Raw genomic sequence first — 22,967 nt, 5'->3', positions numbered from 1 at the left:
CGCTCACGTCCTACCCACCCCCAGAATTGCGGGCCCCAGCTCGGTGGTGGTATCTGCGGCGGTGTATGCTTCCTCCACTAAACCACCCTCCTCCTCCTCCTACGCAACCTCTGTCTCGCAATCAAGATGTGTCAGCAGCAGCACGTCGCCAGCAGTCGGTGTCGCGCGGCATGGCAGCACAGCGGTGGGCAAGCGTCAGCAGGCCGTGCTGAAACTACTCAGCTTAGGAGATAAGAGGCACACGGCCCACGAACTGCTGCAGGGTCTGACAGAGCAGACCGACCGCTGGCTTGCGCCGCTGAGCCTCCAACCGGGCATCGTCGTGTGTGACAACGGCCGTAACCTGGTGGCGGCTCTGCAGCTCGGCAGCCTCACGCACGTGCCATGCCTGGCCCACGTCTTTAATTTGGTGGTTCAGCGCTTTCTGAAAAGCTACCCACGCTTGTCAGACCTGCTCGGAAAGGTGCACCGGCTCTGCACACATTTCCGCAAGTCCCACACGGACGCTGCCACCCTGCGCACCCTGCAACATCGGTTTCATCTGCCAGTGCACTGACTGCTGTGCGACGTGCCCACACGGTGGAACTCTACGCTCCACATGTTGGCCAGGCTCTATGAGCAGCGTAGAGCTATAGTGGAATACCAACTCCAACATGGGCGGCGCAGTGGGAGTCAGCCTCCTCAATTCTTTACAGAAGAGTGGGCCTGGTTGGCAGACATCTGCCAGGTCCTTGGAAACTTTGAGGAGTCTACCCAGATGGTGAGCGGCGATGCTGCAATCATTAGCGTCACCATTCCTCTGCTATGCCTCTTGAGAAGTTCTCTGCAAAGCATAAAGGCAGACGCTTTGCGCTCGGAAACAGAGGCGGGGGAAGACAGTATGTCGCTGGATAGTCAGAGCACACTCCTGTCTATATCTCAGCGCGTTGAGGAGGAGGAGGAGGAGCATGAGGAGGATGAGGAGGAGGGGGAAGAGACAGCTTGGCCCACTGCTGAGGGTACCCATGCTGCTTGCCTGTCATCCTTTCAGCGTGTATGGCCTGAGGAGGAGGAGGAGGAGGATCCTGAAAGTGATCTTCCTAGTGAGGACAGACATGTGTTGCGTACAGGTACCCTGGCACACATGGCTGACTTCATGTTAGGATGCCTTTCTCGTGACCCTCGCGTTACACGCATTCTGGCCACTACGGATTACTGGGTGTACACACTGCTCGACCCACGGTATAAGGAGAACCTTTCCACTCTCATACCCGAAGAGGAAAGGGGTTCGAGAGTGATGCTATACCACAGGACCCTGGCGGACAAACTGATGGTAAAATTCCCATCCGACAGCGCTAGTGGCCGAAGGCGCAGTTCCGAGGGCCAGGTAGCAGGGGAGGCGCAGAGATCAGGCAGCATGTACAGCACAGGCAGGGGAACACTCTCTAAGGCCTTTGACAGCTTTCTGGCTCCCCAGCAAGACTGTGTCACCGCTCCCCAGTCAAGGCTGAGTCGGCAGGAGCACTGTAAAAGGATGGTGAGGGAGTACGTAGCCGATCGCACGACCGTCCTCCGTTACGCCTCTGCGCCCTACAACTACTGGGTGTCGAAGCTGGACACGTGGCCTGAAGTCGCGCTGTATGCCCTGGAGGTGCTTGCTTGTCCTGCGGCTAGCGTCTCGTCAGAGAGGGTGTTTAGTGCGGCTGGGGGAATCATCACAGATAAGCGTACCCGCCTGTCAACCGACAGTGCCGACAGGCTTACACTCATCAAGATGAACAAAGCCTGGATTTCCCCAGACTTCTCTTCTCCACCAGCGGTACCTAAACAATACGTAGGCTGCACCCGCGGAAGGAAGCATTGTTCTCTATCACCATCAAAAACGTGGACCTTTTAGCTTCATCAATCTGTGTATAATATTCATCCTCCTCCTCCTCCTCCTCCTCCTGAAACCTGACGTAATCACGCCGAACGGGCAATTTTTCTTAGGCCCACAAGGCTCAGTCATATAATTTTTGTAAACAATTTTTATACGTTTCAATGCTCATTAAAGCGTTGAAACTTTCACCTGAACCAATTTTTTATTTTAACTGGGCTGCCTCCAGGCCTAGTTACAAATTAAGCCACATTAACCAAAGCGATTAATGGGTTTCACCTGCCCTCTTGGTTGGGCATGGGCAATTTTTCTGACGTACATTAGTACTGTTGGTACACCAATTTTTGGGGGCCCTCGCCTACAGTGTAATCCAATTAATTTTTTGCCCACCTGCATTAAAGCTGACGTTACATCAGCTGTGTTGGGCACTGCAATGGGATATATTTATGTACCGCCGGTGGGTTCCAGGGAGCCACCCATGCTTTGGGTCCACAGGGAGTTGTAACTGCATGTGTCTACTTCTAAAGAACCCCAGTCTGACTGGGGCATGCAGTGTGGGCCGAAGCCCACCTGCATTAAACATGACATTACCTCAGCTGTGATGGGCAATGCAATGGGATATATTTATGTACCGCCGGTGGCTTCCTGGCACCCACCCATGCTGTGGGTCCACAGGGAGTTGTAACTGCATGTGTCCACTTCTGAAGAACCCCAGTCTGACTGGGGCATGCAGTGTGGGCTGAAGCCCACCTGCATTTAATCGGACGTTACCTCAGCTGTGATGGACACTGCAATGGGATACATTTATGTACAGCCGGTGGGTTCCAGGGAGCCACCCATGCTGTGGGTGCACACGGAATTCCCATTGCGGAGTTGTACCTGCCTGTGACTATTTATAAAAAACCGCGGTCTGACTGGGGCATGCAGACACCTTGACAGAATGAATAGTGTGTGGCACATAGGTTCCCCATTGCTATGCCCACGTGTGCAGCTCCTGATAGCGGTGGCACAGGATTATATTTCTCATTGCTTCTGTACAGCACTGTGGGCTATCGCCCCGCCCCTTTTAAAGAGGGTCGCTGCCTAGCCGTGCCAACCCTCTGCAGTGTGTGCCTGCGGTTCCTCCTCATGGCAGACGCACTTCTAAATAGACATGAGGGTGGTGTGGCATGAGGGCAGCTGAAGGCTGCGCAGGGACACTTTGGTGTGCGCTGTGGGGGGGAGGGGGGGGGGGTTGGGCAGCATGTAACCCAGGAGAAGTGGCAGTGGAGTGTCATGCAGGCAGTGATTGTGCTTTGTTGGAGGTAGTGTGGTGCTTAGCTAAGGTATGCCATGCTAATGAGGGCTTTTCAGAAGTAAAAGTTGTTGGGAGGGGGGGCCCTATTGTGGCTTAATAGTGGGACCTGTGAACTTGAGATGCAGCCGAACATGTAGCCCCTCGCCTGCCCTATCCGTTGCTGTGTCGTTCCCATCACTTTCTTGAATTGCCCAGATTTTCACAAATGAAAATCTTAGCGAGCATCGGCGATATACAAAAATGCTCGGGTCGCCCATTGACTTCAATGGGGTTCGTTACTCGAAACGAACCCTCGAGCATCGCGATAATTTCGTCCCGAGTAACGAGCACCCGAGCATTTTGGTGCTCGCTCATCTCTAATCATATCGCTTTCATATGCCAAACAGTATTCAAACTCTTTTGCATTTGTCATATCTATATATATATGAAGACGAAAGCACTGACTGACTGGCTGGCTGGCCAAAAGTTCTCCAACTTTCTGATGTCGTAGAAACATGAAATTTGGCACAAGCATAGATTATGTCATAAATAGGAAAAGTAATTGGGTCCCAACTGGATTATTCAATTCTAGCGCAAAAGAATTGGCGTCAAAATTTTACGTACATAATCTAAATCTCTCACTTCCCAATGCCATAGAAACTTAAAATTTGGCACGAGCATCGAATATGTCATAAATAGGAAGAGTTAATAGGTCCCAACTTGATTATTCAATTCTATGCGCAAAAGAATTAGCGTCCAAATTTTACATACGGAATCTAATTCTCACTTCCCGGTGTCATAGAAACGTGAAATTTGGCAGAAGCATTGATTATGTCATAAATAGGAAAAGCTAATGGGTCCCAACTTGATTATTTAATTCTATGCGCAAAAGAATTAGCGTCCAAATTTTACGTACGGAATGTAATTTTCTCACTTTCCGGTGTCATAGAAACGTGAAATTTGGCACGAGCATTGATTATGTCATAAATAAGAAAAGCTAATGGGTCCCAACTCGATTATTCAATTCTATGCGCAAAAGAATTAGCGTCCAAATTTTACGTACATAATCTAAATCTCTCACTTCCCAATGTCATAGAAACTTAAAATTTGGCACGAGCATCGAATATGTCATAAATAGGAAGAGTTAATAGGTCCCAACTTGATTATTCAATTCTATGCGCAAAAGAATTAGCGTCCAAATTTTACATACGGAATCTAATTCTCACTTCCCGGTGTCATAGAAACGTGAAATTTGGCAGAAGCATTGATTATGTCATAAATAGGAAAAGCTAATGGGTCCCAACTTGATTATTTAATTCTATGCGCAAAAGAATTAGCGTCCAAATTTTACGTACGGAATGTAATTTTCTCACTTTCCGGTGTCATAGAAACGTGAAATTTGGCACGAGCATTGATTATGTCATAAATAGGAAAAGCTAATGGGTCCCAACTCGATTATTCAATTCTATGCGCAAAAGAATTAGCGTCCAAATTTTACATACGGAATGTAATTTTCTCACTTTCCGGTGTCATAGAAACGTGAAATTTGGCACGAGCATTGATCATGTCATAAATAGGAAAAGTTAATGGGTCCCAACTCGATTATTCAATTCTATGCGCAAAAGAATTAGCGTCCAAATTTTACATACGGAATCTAATTCTCACTTCCCGGTGTCATAGAAACGTTAAATTTGGCACAAGCATTGATTATGTCATAAATAGGAAAAGCTAATGGGTCCCAACTTGATTATTTAATTCTATGCGCAAAAGAATTAGCGTCCAAATTTTACGTACGGAATGTAATTTTCTCACTTTCCGGTGTCATAGAAACGTGAAATTTGGCACGAGCATTGATCATGTCATAAATAGGAAAAGTTAATGGGTCCCAACTCGATTATTCAATTCTATGCGCAAAAGAATTAGCATCCAAATTTTACGTACGGAAAGTAATTTTCTCACTTTCCGGTGTCATAGAAACGTGAAATTTGGCACGAGCATCTATTATGTCAAATAGGAAACGCTAATGGGTCCCAATTCGATTATTCAATTCTATGTGCAAAAGAATTAGCGTCCAAATTTTACGTACGGAATGTAATTTTCTCACTTTCCGGTGTCATAGAAACGTGAAATTTGTCAGGAGCATTGATTATGTCATAAATAGGAAAAGCTAATGGGTCCCAACTTGATTATTTAATTCTATGCGCAAAAGAATTAGCATCCATATTTTACGTATGGAATCTAATTCTCTCACTTCCTGATGTCATTTTATATAAAGGAAATGTCGCATGGTTACCTCCCCGTGGTGCTTCCTGGGTAACGCAGAGAACTATACAAAATGGTGAACATATGTTTTTCCAGTATCTCTAAAGTAACCACGACTTCATAAGATTTTCCGTGTGAACACCAGATAAACACTAGGACCAAATTAACTCGGGCGAAGCCGGGTATATCAGCTAGTAACTTTATATGTACAACATGTTGCTGAATTACAAGCTCCGTCGTGACCTCCACATGCAATTTTTTGCATGACTTGTAATAAATATGAGCATTATCAAAGTGTTTAATCAAACAAGTCCATTTGCTAAACGCAGTTTACTACATAAGCTCTGTATATACTGTCATCCAAATATTCAAACACCCTGCACTGAGCACAGAATGAAAAGCTCTGCTCGCAAAGTCCGGCATAAACCAACCGTGAGATAATGGTGTCACCTTGTTAAACAACAACATTAATCTTTCAACAGTGTTTAGAGCGCTCACTTCAAGACAAAATTTCAGTCCAAAAATTGACTCAATATATCATGGTTCAGTTATGCAGATACATCACTGTTGTCATTGTGCTGCCAGACGGGACGTGTTGGGATGTTGTATGTCATTTAAAGAGACAGTGTTTTTGGAGACATGATTTATGGCAGCATAAACATCAATGTTAGGTTAACCCTTCAATTTAAAAAAATTCTCATTGTTGGGATTCATTTGGGCCCTACAGGCAACTTACTGATTTTGCACTACCTACAAATAGCGTGTGAGGTAGTGGTCATATGTGTTTGAGTATCTACTTAGTAACCATCAATGGTGTCAGTACAGATCTTTTTAGATGCAGAGTGATCACAAACAGGAGTACAACAGCACTCTGTATGGGAACATGGCGCTGATCCCTATTGCTGGGGAGACGCTAACAAAAATAAAGGTCTCCCTACTGGAGTTTTCTAAGGCTGTGTAGGAAATCATTGCTTTTAAGGTGGGGTTCACACTGGGTAGATTTGCCACGGAATTTCAATGCGGACCCTCCCCACACAAATTCCACGGAATTTATCGTTGAAATAAGTGTTTATTTGGACGGACAAGCATGTTACAATAATCAAGCCATAGAAGCATCACATAAGGTGGTACAGTCGATACGTATACATACTTCTCCCACTCCACCACCCCTCCTCCGTGGAGTTCGTTGCTGGCTTGCCTCCGTCCAGTCTTTTTCTTTTAAATAACAGAAGTCGGTCCCACCTCAGGGTAGGGGACCGCGAGGTGGAACAGAACAAAACCAAGAAACATACAATGAAAGCAAAAAGTTAAACAAGGGTAAGGCTCCTAGAAGCCCAAAGGGGGATTGGGGGGGGGGGGGAGATGGGGTGTGGGTGGTCCGGGTAGTGGATTATGCTCGCCTGTTGGGTACCTATTTGCGCAAGCCTTATAGTCTGGTTAGGCAACTCCATTAGTGGGTGGGTTCCGGTATCATCATATCTGAGGTCTTCCACGGAATTTATAATAGCAGCAAAGTGTATGAGATTTTGAAGCTCATCCACAAGCTGCGGAAGTGATCCGCACAAAACTAGAGCGGAAATTGACTTGTGGTGTGGAATTTAATTCTGCAGCATGTCAATTTCATCGCCGTCTCCACTGCGGAATTCACCTCTTCTAAGGGGGTGAATTTAACACAGGCATTTGCGATAAAACCTGCTCCAAATAGTGTGAGTTTTGAGGCAGGCCTTTTGTGGCTTATCTGCATTGGAATGCCCGCAGTGGCCATTCCGCTGAAAATCAGCCCCGTGTGTACCCAGCTGAAGGGCTCTTTCACATGAGCGCTGCCCCCGCGCTGGAAGGGAGCGCACAGAAAGTGCTTCTACAGGAAACCATTGTTTCCTATAGAGGCGTTCAGATGCAAGAATTGTAGCTTCGCTAAATACTTACATGTCACAAAGATAGGACATGTGAGTGCTATGCGCACCTCTAGCTCCGTAGTGCGTGAAAAGATAGGAACTGACGTATCTTTGGTGCATGCTTTCCATAGAGTCCAATGGGAGCCGGAAAGCACGCAGCTCGCACCATGGATCGTGTGAACGGACTAATTGAAGTAGCTAGAATAAACCAGTTTACACGATCTTTACAGCTGTATAGCCACGATCTTTGCTCGCGGCTATACAGCGCGGGGACAGCGCTCGTGTGAAAGAGCCCTAATTGTACTCTGCACCTGAGGGAGATATATTTAAAGAGAGAATTTTCTTTAGGAGTTTTCCTTACTTTTATGATCAGAAATACAATAAAAACACTTTCAATGATTTCTCCTTTCAATAGTTCCCAATTTTAAAAAACCTATTATTTCTATCAATTGATAATAGTCTACTCTGCTGATATTCGTCAATATTCATGCTGTTCTTTCCCATAACACTAAAGTGATAATCTAAAGGAATGACAATCTGCAGCCAATATTATCAGGATTAAGTCATAGCTACATAGTATAAACCCTGTTTTACATCTAGGATTAAAATGAATTCTGCATGATGAAATGTTTAGATAAATGGGTAACCAGAGACTTCTGCAGAAATCTGAATTCTAGAGAATCATTACTGATATATACAGCTTTGGCCATCAGCGTCATTTATACAAAGAGTGTATCTAACTCTAAGTCCATAAAAAAACCTGTGTAATGCTACTTTACTCCTGTAGTAGCGCTGCATATGAAGTGAGGTTTCTCTGAAGATTAGAGGGGAGTCCACGGGTCCAGCAAAAAGACCTCTGATATCACCATCAAGAAATCACTGCAACCACTGTCAAGTGGACCCCTGTAATCACTGTGAAGAAAGCTTTTGAAGAAAAGGGGTTTGTCCAGAGCAGACCACCCCTCTAATATCCAACAAACACAAGTACAAGTCCTATAGCTTCCAATAAAGCAGTGCATTCCCACAAATGCTCTCACTAATATAAGAGATTCGTTGTTGATGAAGTAGCAGATTCTGATTTCCAAAACATAATTACAAGACAACTAAGTGGTTAGTTCTGTAAACAATAACAGGAAACACCATTTCCTCTTGTGATTTATTATTCAATCTAGAATACATGTCATGTAGTCCTTACAGCTGTCCACATCTGATTCATGGCACCTGTTGCATGCCCAACACTGAAGGCCATGAAACCCTACTGGTCACTGAGCCTATTAGTAATCTCCTTGGGCCAGAAAAGTTCTTAGGGAAATCGCCAGACGAGCTCTAAAACACCCAATGACATATCTACTTTATATCAAACCGTTTATAGATTTAGCAGCATCTCTCTGTACACATCACATTAAATCATGTATGGCTGATGCTTCGGCACTGCATCTAAATGTTTGGTAGTAATTAATACGAGCCAAAGCAGATGCAAGATGGAATAATGTAAGACGCAGTTGGGCAGAACAAGGTACTTGAGTCCAACTTCAAAGTCGTATGACTTGTTTAAGACTTCCTTATATACTAAATACATTAGAAGGTAACAAACCTTTTTATTATACAATGAATAAGCCTTATTTACTGTATATCCAACCAGGAAAATCCTTACAAAAATTCTATTTATCCACAATTTCTGGTCTAGGCAGCAGTTGGGGAAAAACAAATTACATGTTTAAAGTAGATGGATATCAACCTAGCCTAATTGGTAGTCATTACAAGTGTAATATGGTAGCAAGGTGAGTAGTGTTCTCCATATATCTGTAATTGCTCAAACACATCCTATATAGGGTCCTGCAAGTTTAGATAAATGAATATTACTTGCCACAGCCGTGAACTTCCAAATATATGTTCACTACTATGAATAAATAGTCCATGTTCGGGCAACGCCAGCTCAGGCATGACAGCACAAGAATTATATGAAGAGGCTTTAGTATGGCATATAAGACATGAGTAAGAACTTGTTTGTTTGAAACGTGTAGGCTAACACACTTGTGCCTCATCTGCAGCCATATGTAGGTTTTAATATCAAATAAAGAATTTGGATTTTAGTTCTTGCGCTGGATCCTCTGCATATATATTTCTTCTTGTCTTGCAAATTTAGCCAATGATGTGACATTCGCTGTCAAAGTCCTGAGTGCTGTAATAAGCAATTTTGTACATGGGGTTATCGGTTTACCTTGTATACATTAGCCTGACATCAATTCCTATAACAGACTAGATGTAAATATACTACCAGTCGGAACAAGATTATATATCATTGTATCGTCACCCAAAAACACAGAATATACAACTTCATGCACAACTTTATGTGAACTCTTTCAGCATTCACCACCATTGACACACACTAGAGTCAAACTAGGAAACTCAACATGAGCGCTCATAAATTAATTGCCAGTTAATTATGGAAAGGAAACAGATCTGATTCTAAGCATTAGCACTGACAATTATATCAATTAGTGAAGCAAAGTCATACTCGCTAACATTGCTCACATCAAATGTAATTTACATAAGCATATTTTATATCCAGGTCAAGAAACAAAATAACAATCTGCATATGTACAAAACACAACATGTTGTCTATACTGGGACTTTTAATCCAAACCATAGCTTCTAGCACATTACTCAAAACTTTACATCACAGCACAGTGTATAGCAAAAATAGTGGCGTGCATGAGTCAACCCCTCTCTGTTCACATGGGGACTTGCAGAACCCCTGTACTAATCAGGATTGGTGGAGCTTCCAATGGTCAGTCCCCCAAATGATCATGAAGTTATCGGCTATCCTGTGGTTAATGCCGAACTTTACAACTTGGTGCAACCTGTTTAAGGAAAGGATTTACAAGCTTACCCAAGGTTTTATGTAACTAAGGCTGCATTCCCACGAATGTATATCGGCTCGGTTTTCACATCCTCATGTGCAGGGGGGGGGGGGGGGGAGGATGGAAGAGCCAGGAGCAGGAACTGAGCTCCCTCCCCCTCTCTGCCTCCTCTCCGCCCCTCTGCACTATTTGCAATGGGAAGAGGCGGGACAGGGCGGGGCTAATTCACGGGACTTGGCCCTGCCCCCACCCCGCCTCCTTTTATTGCAAATAGTGCAGAGGGGCGAAGAGGAGGCAGAGAGGGGGCGGGAGCTCAGTTCCTGCTCCTGGCTCTTCCATCCTCCCCCCCTGCACATGAGGAGGACGTATATCGGCTTGGCGTGAAAACCGAGCCGATATACGTTCGTGGGAATGCACCCTTACAATGATGTGTAGATGAAGAGTACGGTTTTCTATTAAATAGAAGTACAATTGATCAGCTAACATTTTAAGAACAATGGCCGTCTTGTCCTCGTAAATTGCTGAAGATATCATTTCTAGTTATAGTACACATTAATTCATATAGTTATTCCTTGAAATGTATAAAATAAGGGAACAGCTCTTTACTATATCTTTCAAAGGTGATTTTCTGCTTAAGAGGAAGTAACCATCAGTATCTTATTATTAAGTACCTTAACTAGCCATCTGGGCTGTGCAGTAGGTGCTAATGACACACTCATGATAAAGACCACTGATCAGTCATTAAAAGTCGTTTCCTTTTAGTCTCCTTAACTTAAGAATATCAATCTTGCCAAGATCTATCTGAAATTTTGGTATTTGTCCATCAACAAACCAACCTGGACAATTAAGTCAACGGTATTTCAATTTGTGTCAAACAAGCTTTATTGGTAGGAGGGTTTCAGCTGCTTGGGTCTTCTCAGGTAATGCTCCCTAATATAAATGTTGCATCCCTTACTGATAATGCGTATAAAAAAGGTATAGGTCTGTGGACAAACCTTTTCAAAAGACTTTCCAATTGTGATCCCTTGACCACATTGTATGTGAAGCACAATTCATAAAGTATTTCAGATCAACCTCAATTAAGCAGCTCACATTACTGTTGTTTATAATGGGTAGATTGTAAGGTAGCAATTTTATTTACAGCAGATAAGAAGCTTACTCCTTGCATGAAGTATAAGGCTGGGGTCACACAGGATCGAAATCTCACGGAATGGCCGCACGGAAATACCGCAAGATTTCCGCGGGAGAAATGCAGCTTCAAAACTCACAGCCTTTTGCCGCAGATTTTAACCCTTTCCAATTCACTGTCTGACGTCTAAAGACATTCTGTTTGAAGGCTGTACCGCTCCGATGTTGGAAGATGTCTGGCAGAGTATTCTTACTGTAGATTACTGGCTTCTCTGTTGTCAGGGGCCTCTCCAGCATAGACCATACCGCAGTACTGGCTCTAGCCAGCAGATGGTGCCATTGTATAATTGCAGAAAGAGAAAGCCCCCTAGGAAACTCTGAATCCAAAATTGGATTGCAAAGGCTTAAAGCAGCTTTGCTGCCTGCATTCTGCTGTGGCCATCTCTCCCCAGAGAAAGAGGAGAGCGGCCGCCGCAGAAACGGGGAAAGAATTGACATGCCGCGTCTTTGAATTCCACGCGGCATGTCAACTTCAGCACGGCTTGGCTGCAACAGATAGGCCACAAATCTCGTCTACTTTGCTGATTTATCCCGGGATAAAAAGCCACGGGTGGAAATCCTGTGGCAATTACGCCCAGTGTGAACCCAGCCTTAGAATTTTCCAATGTAATTTATGTTTCAGTTTCCCAGTTTTCAAGATCTCTGCTTGTTGTTATTGAATAGGGGCCTTCGATGTTCACTTTCAGAAGACAAAAGCTGTTCTAATTATGTGACAGACACACAGGTGCAGAATACAGCTACATCCAGGGGATGCCAACCATAGGTCTTCAGTTACAATGGGCTTGCATGTTTAACTGTACATATTTAGCGTAGACATTTAACTGGATGTAATAAGAACGTATCAACTTTTGTATCATGTGAAATTTGAGTCCTTAAAATGGTCCCTACTTTGCGAAACAACTTGTGTTTATATGATAGCCAATGTGATAACTAGCAAAAGTGTAAGGCCCAATGTCCACGGGCAGAATGGAATAGCAGAATCCGCGCGAGGCACCCGTGCAGACGAGCCGCAGTTCAAGCCGCCCATAGACAATCATGGGCACCCACAGCTGAATTTATGCTTGCAGATTTGATTTGTGGACCTTTTGGCCTGGAAAACAAAATTGAAGCGTACTTTATTTTGCTGCAGGTCCCGCATGGACGACTTCCATTGAAGTCAATGGAAGCCGTCTGATCCGCGGCCCGCCCACAGCTGACACTGCAGACAGGCCCCGAATCCTGCGGGAAAGCAGGAGATTTAAAAAGACAAAAAAAACCCAAAAAACTCCACTATGCATGTGAGGCGGCGGACCCGCGAAGATGGAAGACCCGCACAGCCAAGCAGAGGATCCAGACGGATAAATAATGTCCTCTTGCCGCAGGTCGGGTGGGATTCTGCTCTGGGCTCCTGGAATCCGACCGGTGGACATGAGGCCTAAATTACTTTATTTACATAAAATGACATTTTCTGCAAACAAATCCCTGTAATGCAGTAAGCACTAGGGGCCTCCCTTCCTTCTAATTTGCTGTTCACTGCCTGTTGTCAAGAGAAGTCTGTCTCTAGTAACAGAGATTACAAGACAGAGAACAGTAAGTAGAGGAGGGTGTTGACTTATGCTGCCCATAGATGTCAATATATATATATTATATATATATATTCATATTCATCAAAGGAGGAAAATGGTGAAAATTCAGAATGCAAGTCATATAATGTCGGCATAATAGTGTTACTCCTCAAGTACACACGCAGCAATGTATTCTGAAAAGTCAGGTATACTTTAATAAAATTCAAGCCAAGGTAAGAAGGGAGACACATTTACTCCGGAAAACCGTCTATTAACACATTTATGCTGTGTGTTTGGTTTTTTTTTTTAAAGTAGAGGAACAACAGAGAACCAACTGGATGGTGTATGATGCTTTTCTGGGAAAATGCATGGAGTAGAAAAGCAAATCTCATTCTTATGTATCAACAGGATGGAGAAACCTTGTTGTGGAATTATCATGGTACATTGAGTATGATTAAGTGGCCAAAGGATGGACAGCAGTGCGTATGTTTATAATAAACCAAAAGGACATAACGTGCCGAGTGATTAGTAACAAGAATAAACATGTAGAGAACCCAGTGGAAATGTACCTTTTATTTTTATCTTCTATTTGAAGGATAAAAATGACTTCATCCGATGTTTGAAATTTTGTTCCACTTTCTCCCCACTTTAATTTCAGACTCTGAGGTCCGGCGGCAGCACACTCGAGCCGAGGAGGCAGTGGAGGAAGCGGGTTCGTCTTTACGCTGATTGCGTCACTGAACGGCCCAGCTCCAATTTCATTCACTGCTTGAATTCGGATTCTAGAAAAGATAAAGAAATATAGTATAAGTAAAGGCACCATGTTATCGCGCCCAACTCCTCCTTCGAGCATTTTATTAGGTCTTTGTAACCAACTCAGAAAACATCATCATTAAAAACACCTATTGGCACAGTGTGATCTACTTTTCGTCAATGCAGCCATTACTGAAGTATTAGGAAATGGGTCAATTTAGACAGCTATAAAATTTTAGTACAGATCATTCTACTTTCTTTAGCAGAATAGTAGAAATTCAGTAAATGTGCAAAAGCTTCTCAATGTGCATATAATCCATGCAGGAAAATGAAATTCACAGGGTATAAATACTATGGTAAATCAATGTAGCAGATAAACAATGTTACAGTCCCAGGACAGGGATGATATACACTGTTTAGATGATGCTTGTTTATTGTAAACAGCAATATTTTATTATAAAAAGGTTTCAACAAGATGAAGAAATATCGCATTCACATGCAACACTGAATCCAAAATATCTCCCTGTTAATGCTACATCAAAGGGCCAAGAAAAGCATGACATAGTGATGATGGGAGATTTTAACTATCCAGACATTTGCTGGGAATCTCTCTCAGGCAAAAGTAACGGGTCCAACAAATTCTTATCCGCTCTTGCTGACAACTTTATCTTCCAAAAGCTAGAAGAGAAAACAAGGCGATCTGCTATCTTGGATGTAATTCTTACCAACAGGGAGGGAATGGTTGAGGAAGTAAGGGTGGCTGGGACCTTAGGAGGCAGTGATCATGTTAACATTGATTTTTGAATAACAAAGGGAGGAAGACCTGAGAGGACTCAAACCTCAAGGTTGGATTTCAGAAAGGCAGATTGAGGATTAAGAGAAAGAAGAATGGGAAACATTTAAAGTGACCAGGATGGAGGAACACAGAACTTACACACATGTTAAAGAGGAAGAAAAATATGGTTTATCACATGGAAACTGTAGGGCAAGTGTCAGAAAAGCTAAAGTTAGTAATGAATTGAGGCTTGAAACAGAGGTCAAAAGCAATAAAAAGAGGATTTGGGGGGTATGTCAAAAACAAAAGAAAAGTCAAAGAAGCTATAGGGTGTTTACTGGTTAAAAGTGAATTGGTTAAAAATGATGTTGAAGGCAGACATTTTAAATTCCTATTTTGTATCTGTTTTCTCTCAGAAAGTAAGTGGAACATCAACTGAAGTTTATTTTGCTATAGAAGGAATACTACGAGAATGCAGGCCATCTGTAAGCAGAGAAATGGGGAGGGAACACTTAGCTAAATTAAACGAATTCAAGTCTCCAGATGAATTACATCTTAGGTTACTGAAGGAAGCAGCAGAGATAATTGTTGAACCACTCTTCATAATCTTTGAAGATTCCTGGAGAAGTCCCAAAAGATTGGAGATGGGCAAATGTTGTCCCTATCTTTAAAAAAGGAAATAAGGTGTATCTAGGAAACTACAGGCCTGTGAGCCTGTCTTCTATACTGGGAAATGATCTTTTAACAAATTATTCAACAGCATATATGCAAGTACTTGGATGAGAATAGAGTAATTAACCAGAGCCGGCGGCATGGGTTTGTAACAAACCAGTCATGCCAGACTAATCTAATTTTCTTCTACGACAGAATCACCGACTGGGTTGATCAGGGAAATGGAAAAGCAGCAGACATATTATACTTTGCCTTTAGTAAAGAATTTGACAAAGCGTCTCACACCATACTTATTGAAAAAATGACCAAATATGGGATTGACAAGGCAACTGTTAAGTGGATTCATAGCTGGCTGAGTGATCATACTCCAAGAGTGGTCATAAATGGCTGCACATTCAAGTAGAAGAATGTATCAAGTGGGAACCACAGGGCTCTGTCCTAGGCCCAGTGTTGTTCAACATTTTTATAAATAATCTAGAGCAGCAACTTTAGGGAAAATTGATCAAATCTGCTGACGACACAAAGCTAGAAGGGATAGCCAACACTAGAGAAGAGAAAGGGAGGATTTAAAAAGATCTGGACAAGGAGAAATGTGAAGTACTACATCTGGGCAAGAAAAATGAAAGAAAGCACATACAGAGTGGGAGGAATTGAGCTAAGCAGCAGCACATATGAAAAAGACTTGTGTATACTAATACCTGACAGACTGAACATGAGTCAACAATGTGATGCAGTAGCAAAAAAGGCAAACACAATTCTGGAATGTATTAAGAGAAGCATAGAGTTCAGATCACGTGAGGTAATTTATCGCCCTCCACATTTCCTTAGTCAAACCTCATCTGGAATACTGTGCCCAGTTCTGGGCATCCCAATTTAAGAAAGACATCAACAAACTGGAACAAGTTCAGAGAAGAGTTACCAGAATAGTGTGCAGGTTTGCAAACCATGTCCTATGAGGAATAGTTAAAGGATATGGGAATGTTTAGCTTGCAAAAAAGAAGGCTGAAAGGAGACTTGATAGTTGTCTATTAATCCCATGCTCATTTGCACAAGGTAAGACTAGAAACAATAAGATAAAACTGAAAGGGAGGAGACACAGATTAGATATTGGAAAAAACTTTCTCACAATGAGAGTGATCAATGAGTAGAACAGGTTACCACGGGAGGTGGTGAGTTTTCCTTCAATGGAAGTGTTCAAACATCGACTGGACAGACATATGTCTGGGATGATTTAGTGAATCCTGCACTGAGCAGGGGGTTGGACCCGATGACCCTGGAGGTCCCTTCCAACTCTACCATTCTATAATTCTAATTCCCTCAAATTGTGATGCGAGAATTTATTGTACAAAGAGATTGCAGAAAACTGAATTAATAATGTTCTATGATTTCATGAAAATGTAATTATTTTACAGAAAATTCTAAAGAACCACATATACATTAGATGGCAGGAATTATTGCATGATATGCTTCAAAATGGTAAAAAATTGGGTGTAACTGCCTAGAAATCTACATTAGTAGCCAAGAAGATCCAATAACACAATGATAGATGTCTCTATTCTCAATAGATTATTATAATAAACAGCTGTGCTAACACATTAGTAAAAAAATGTGCCACTTTAAGGTGCATTTACACAGGTCAGTTATCAGGCACAAACATTTGCTCATACTTTCATTTCTCCAATAATAGGCCGATGTAGATGTGCAAAAGATCAGTCAACAATTAAGTAATGGCTCATTTGTTGGCAAATTTGCTAATTTACGTAAATGTAAAAATGCTCATTACTTAGCTGTACACGTCTGTAAAAATGGGGAGATGAACGAACGTTCATCCCAATAAAGCTGATCATCTGCCATGTGTGAATAGCAATGAACAAGTGCCAATTGATACACTTTGTCGATTGGCACATTTTACAGTGGGCCAATTCTTGGACATTAAACATGATAGGCACCATTTGAAAAGCAGATGCCTGGTATATATTAAGTGGATCTCTCGCTCCAGGGGTTTATTTGTCTTTGTATATTTTAGCAGTTTCAATGTCATTTTATTTTCATATGTGTGACTTAAATAGCTTGTAGTTTTGAATATTTCTATTGCTGCTGAAGTGGAAATCACAACCTAGTGCCCTCACTCTACGATGACCCTTGTCTTTGGCAAGAGAGGATTTTTGGACTACAGACACTATAGACTGTACATAAGAACTGCAATCACTGCTCATGGTTGTACTAAAATGGACTAGAACTACGAACGTTGAGGAAGTTGGGAAACTATTTGCTCGTCCTCATACAAACGTTGGCTTGTGCATATAGAGAACATTACATACAATATATTTTTAACTTGACAACTACCTAATAAGAAGAAAATTAAAATGATCCCGTGATCTCAGACACACATGAGATGATCCCAACGATTAAGTCTGACCTCATACCACCACTGATTTCCAAGGGATCCTATAGATAGCCCAAACTTCTTAATCACTGATCAGAGACTTGTGTTATTGGGAATTAGACCCAAAATTCTGTATTAACTTGATTTGAGTAGAATGGTGAATGAAAACAATTACTTTGCATTTTTTGTGTTTCCACTTTTACGGAGTCTGTCCTCACGCAGGCTTAAACTGGAGTGTAAAGGTCTCTCACAAAAACATATATGAGGCTACATAATATATGAAACCATATGAAGAAAGCCAAGACAGTGCATGCTTTGGGAATATTAGGCTATGCCAACTGGTAATATTCCATGCAAACGCACAGCAGCAAGTTTATAAATGAGAAGGTCCACTGTGCTCATCATATGGCTTCAGCAATGACCGCAACATTGTTTCTTAGAGATTTATTAATATGTTTCATAGGTTTATTGCCATTTTTCAGCTGGAACATTTTTCTTATTTTCCCAGTGTTGCTTCTAAACATAAACTACTGGAGATCAGTCAGTGGCTGCTAAAACCCTGCAAACTTCTGAACTCTAAAATGTGACCCAAATACATGAAAAATACTACTCCTGACCCAATAACATAAACATAGCAATGAGAATTCTATTTGCAGTCTCGCCAGTGCTTCTAGACCAGAAAAATATCTCACCAGTGAATTAATCATTGACAAGATGACATGAGAATGATTAGATTCCCAGATAATTAACCCATTCAGTGCTCTTACACAACTCAAAAGAGTATACAAGACAACATATGTTATGCCATACTCTTGATTTACAACATCAATTGCAAATATGTCTGGGAGCAAATTGCAAGCAATCTTGTAGTTTAGCTCACTGAAGACTAAGGCCTCCTTCCCAGGAACGGATTTACGCCGCGTAAATTCGCGGCAAAAATCCGCTGCGTTGCCCCCTGCTATTAGGTTCTATTGAACCTAATAGCTCAATGCTCACGATGCGGAATTCCACCGCGGAATTTCGCACCGTGAAATCTCCCGTCCTCACCCGCAGCATGTTCTATTTGCCGCGGGTGTACGCGCTGACGGCTTCCATTGCAGTCAATGGAAGCCGTCCGTTCACGCTATCTCCCGCTGTAACCCAGCGGAAGATAGCGTGAAAAAACGCTTTCCCGCCTACCGCCGCCGCGTCATATGACGCGGCCGGCGCGTCACGTGACACGGCCGGCCGCGTCATGTGACGCGGTGGGCGTGTCACATGACGCGACGGCGGTGGGCGGGGAAGCGTCTTCACGCTATCTTCCGCTGGTAAGTATGGGGTCTCTGGGGGGTGCCGTGACGGGCTTCACTGCGGAATATTACGCAGCGGAGCCCGTCACGCTCGTGTGAAGCCGGCCTTATGCATGTCCATTTAGTCAAGTATCGAGTGAGTAGAACCATGCTAACCCACTTACTTAAGGTTGCCAAATGTTGGCCATGCATGGGTTTAATGAAGCCCCAATTTGACAAGCATTACACAATTTTTTGCCATCAAGATGCCGCAGTGGGAGTTCGCTTTGTTGTGACTGTCCATTTTAGCATGCAACACAATTTTTGAAATGTTACATGTCTGGTCACTAATGGTGTTGGGCTAGGTGCTCACTACCATACTTGTGGCAATGTGCTGTTCATGTTAATCTATAGACAGCACACAGCCCAATTATAGACCTAAGGGGCTGTGTACACGTGGTCAGCGTGAAAAGACTCATGGCAAGACCTATTTCCGTCCATTTCACGGACGAGAAATAGTGCATCTCAATGTAAGTCAGTGTGCTGTGTCCTCTTGGACCCAACTCGCACGCACAGCTAGAGCAGTGGAGACTTTATAACAGGGAGTTTTCAAAAAGAATTGCTTGCTATGGACTTCTCCACTTTTACTTTGCACAAGCTGTGATAAATCACTTCCATGATATTCAACTCACTACCTTCATCCTTAAAGCTCTCCATAGCACTGCGACATCCTACATTGCCTCCCTCAACTCAATCCACGACCCAGCCCGGGTCCTCTGCTCTGCTAATGAAATCAGACTTTAATTCGAACCTCTCATTCCCGCCTCCAAGACTTCTCCAGAGCAGTACCAGTCGCCTGGAATGCGCTACCTAAAACTATCCGCACAATCCCCGATTCACAAAACGTTAGGCGTGGTCTAAAAACATACCTCTTCATATCTTCTAAACCTAACCCCTCTGTACTCAGCCTGATAACGTGCTACTAATCGGCCCCTCCAGTCATGCAGATTCAGCCACCACATGGCTTAAGTCTGACCATTGTTTATGTGTATAGCATCCCTCACTCTCCAACTGGGCATACCATGTACATCTCTAGCCACTTTACCTTCTGTATCACCCCATTATCTGTAGTATGTAAACTTGCTGGAGCAGGACCCTCACCCCTACTGTTTCCATCAACTGATTACTATGTAACCGTGGTTTTTGTATTTTTGTACTTTTATCTTTCTGTATCCCCCTGTTTTTGGAAGTACTGCGGAATATGTTTGGCGCTATATAAATAAAGATTATTATTATTAGTTCTCAGATAACAGAGCTTTTTATTAATGGTCAACAAAACATAATGCCTATACATTAACCAATTAAAATTGAGAATAGGATTTGCTAACAGTTCAACATTAAAAATCATATTACAAAATAGCAAAACCATTCTGCTTAGATGATGAGGATTCCTCTCTGCTGTCTGAGTATGCAACAGCATCCAACCAATACAAAACCGAGGAGTCCACTGTGCTGTCGATTTAAACAAATATTCTCATTATGCACTTCAAACTCTATAGTCAGCTGCATGAAACGACTTGAGAAAATACAAAATATAAGACTTTAATTGGACAGCCAATCAGCCCTCTGCAAATGTGTTATTTGTGCAACTGAGCAAGAACATATTGGTCCACTTAACAGTTCATTGAAAACCAATCTTTTACAATGAACACTTATATAAGAAAACACAAACTGCTTTTTTTTAAACCAATGTCAAGAGTAAAGTAATTGAGGGGCCTGTGTCTAGACGTATTACTGATCTTTAGAAATTAGTTTTTGGTGACATTTAAGGAGCAAACTGTCCTGGTTTACATGATTATTATTAGCAGGGCCACATAGCAAAGTTTTCTGAGCATATTCCCTACAAATCAATTTCTAGCTAAACAAAGCAAGCATAGAAGCGAAGAGTTAAATGCCATATCTATGGCATTGTAGGCTTGACAAAGACCTGGAAAGGTTGAAACGTTGCCCATCTGTGCATCATGAAACAATAAAGATTTGGTAATTCACCATTTATGCTGCCATTTTCTTTATGGACTTCGAATGATGTTTCGGAGCTGAGGGTTCATAGCTCCTTGAGTGGCTTTTGCATATTTTTTTTCACCTCCCCTTGTGGGGTTATTGTTTCTTAAGTGCTGTTGGATTACTACTTTGTTGAATTGGACCTCGCCCGACACTGTGATTTACCTGCATAGCTCCCATGTCGGGCGAGGACAGGCACATGTTTCTAACATTATGCAGAAAAGTGCTGCAATATCAGAGTTCTCTTCTGTATATGCACGAGTATATTACAGTATGCAGGGGAGAGATCCAACATCAGAGTTCTCTTATGCATAGTGTTAGAAACCTGTGCTTTAAACATGATATGCAGTTATAGGATTGCACTGTATGACAGAGACACACACACACACACAGAGACACACACACACAGAGACACACACACACACAGAGACACACACACACACAGAGACACACACAGAGAGACACACAGAGAGACACACAGAGAGACACACAGAGAGACACACAGAGAGACACACACACACACAGAGACACACAATTTACAGGATTACAAATGATCTTTCTGATGTGAAACACTCAAAAGCCTTTGCTAATAAAATCATCCTGACAGTTACATATTTGTGGGTTTCCATTGACTGATTCCAAGGAATCCACAACACACTTTCCCATCCAAAATACATAAGAGCTGGGGAGTGTGTGGGTGGCAGGGAAATGGGATTGCACAAGGCTAAAATCTGCTGTTAAAAACGACAGCATACATTGACATGATGTGCATATAAAATTGGCAATACAGGTCCATTTACACTGCAAGATTTGGATGATATGTAAATGCTGTGTATTCTCTACAAAAAACAGTGTATATGCTGCTGTGCATGAGCGTAACCTAAGTAATGCTGTGTCAATCAAAACTAAGTCACTGGGGCAAAGATAGTCCACTATAATATAACCCTTTTTCACTGACTAGACTATCTAAAATATAACTTATATTAATAACCACTTATTTAAAAACAGTTATAGGGTACAAGTAGGAACAAAACAACATTTAAGCCAAAATTAGTCCAGGATTGCGAAGAATCCATAACTAAAAGGACAACCACTATAGAAAGTTGGTAAATCTCCTAAAGGGTAGAAAGGACGTATTGAAGGTTCTGAGAAAACCCCCTTTCTTTCGATCATTGAACGAGGTAAGTAATCATTCTGATTGAGAGACGTAACCCTGGATGTATTAGGAGAGTATCGTCAATCAATTAGTCTTTCATTTCACTTTAAACTAAGTGTCAAGGAAGATCAAAGATGATCCAGATGAGAAAAAACTGTTACTGGACACTGTCCTTCAATCGAAACACGTGGGAGTAATATGACTCAACTGGTTTCTGGTATCACCCTATAAAATTTTAAAGGCAGTACAAAAAATGGTCCTATCTAGTTCAACACATTTCACTTGAGGCAAGCTCTTCTAGGAACCTTCAATAGGTCTTTTCTACTCTTCATGAGATTAACAACTTTCTGTATTGGTTGTCATTTGAGTTACAGATTCTTCTCAATCCTGTACTAATTTTGGCTTAAGTGTTGCTTTGTTCCCATTTGTACCCTACAAATGTTTTTAAATAAGTGGTTAATAATATAAGTTATATTTTAGATGGTCTAGTCAGTGAAAAACAGTTATATTATTTTGGACCATCTGTGCCCCAGTGACTTTTTGATTGATATGGCAGGACTTTTGTCCAGAAACTTGGACATAGAAAGTTGGGCAGTGGAAGCCAACTCAGTCTTTTCGGAGGGTGGATTTAGCCCACGATCGCAAAGTATAGATATGCACAGTTGTTTCAAACACTTACAACAATATAAAGATTGCACATGTGGATGGTGGGAAATATTAAGAGACTTAATAGCGGTCTACAAATATCTGAAGGGCTGTCACACTGCAGAGGGATCAGCCCTATTTTAATTTGCATAAGGAAAGACTAGAAGCAATGGGATGAAACTGAAAGGGAGGAGACACAGATTAGACATTAGAAAAAACTTTGACAGTGATCAATGAGTGGAACAGGTGACCACGGGAGGTGGCGAGTTCTCCTTTAATGGAAGTGTTCAAACAGAGTCTGGACAGACATTTGTCTGGGATTATTTAGTGAATCCTGCACTGAGCAGGGGGTTGGACCCGATGACCC

General features: G+C 42.3%; 1 protein-coding gene across 2 annotated transcripts in view; it reads right to left on the bottom strand.

Moving 5' to 3' along the window:
- Positions 1-22,967, bottom strand: part of FNDC3B (fibronectin type III domain containing 3B) — a 280,111-nt gene that overhangs the window by 20,221 nt on the left and 236,923 nt on the right. For both annotated transcript variants that reach the window (XM_066601243.1, XM_066601235.1), the window contains exon 23: positions 13,454-13,666. In XM_066601243.1, coding sequence (XP_066457340.1) covers positions 13,454-13,666 — 213 coding nt within the window. The remainder of the gene's footprint in view (positions 1-13,453; positions 13,667-22,967) is intronic.

This window comes from Eleutherodactylus coqui, chromosome 1, assembly GCF_035609145.1.
Source record: "Eleutherodactylus coqui strain aEleCoq1 chromosome 1, aEleCoq1.hap1, whole genome shotgun sequence".
Classification (NCBI taxonomy): domain Eukaryota; kingdom Metazoa; phylum Chordata; class Amphibia; order Anura; family Eleutherodactylidae; genus Eleutherodactylus; species Eleutherodactylus coqui.
The sequence above is the reverse complement of the archived record's forward strand: the minus strand, read 5'-3'. Positions and strand labels throughout refer to the sequence as shown.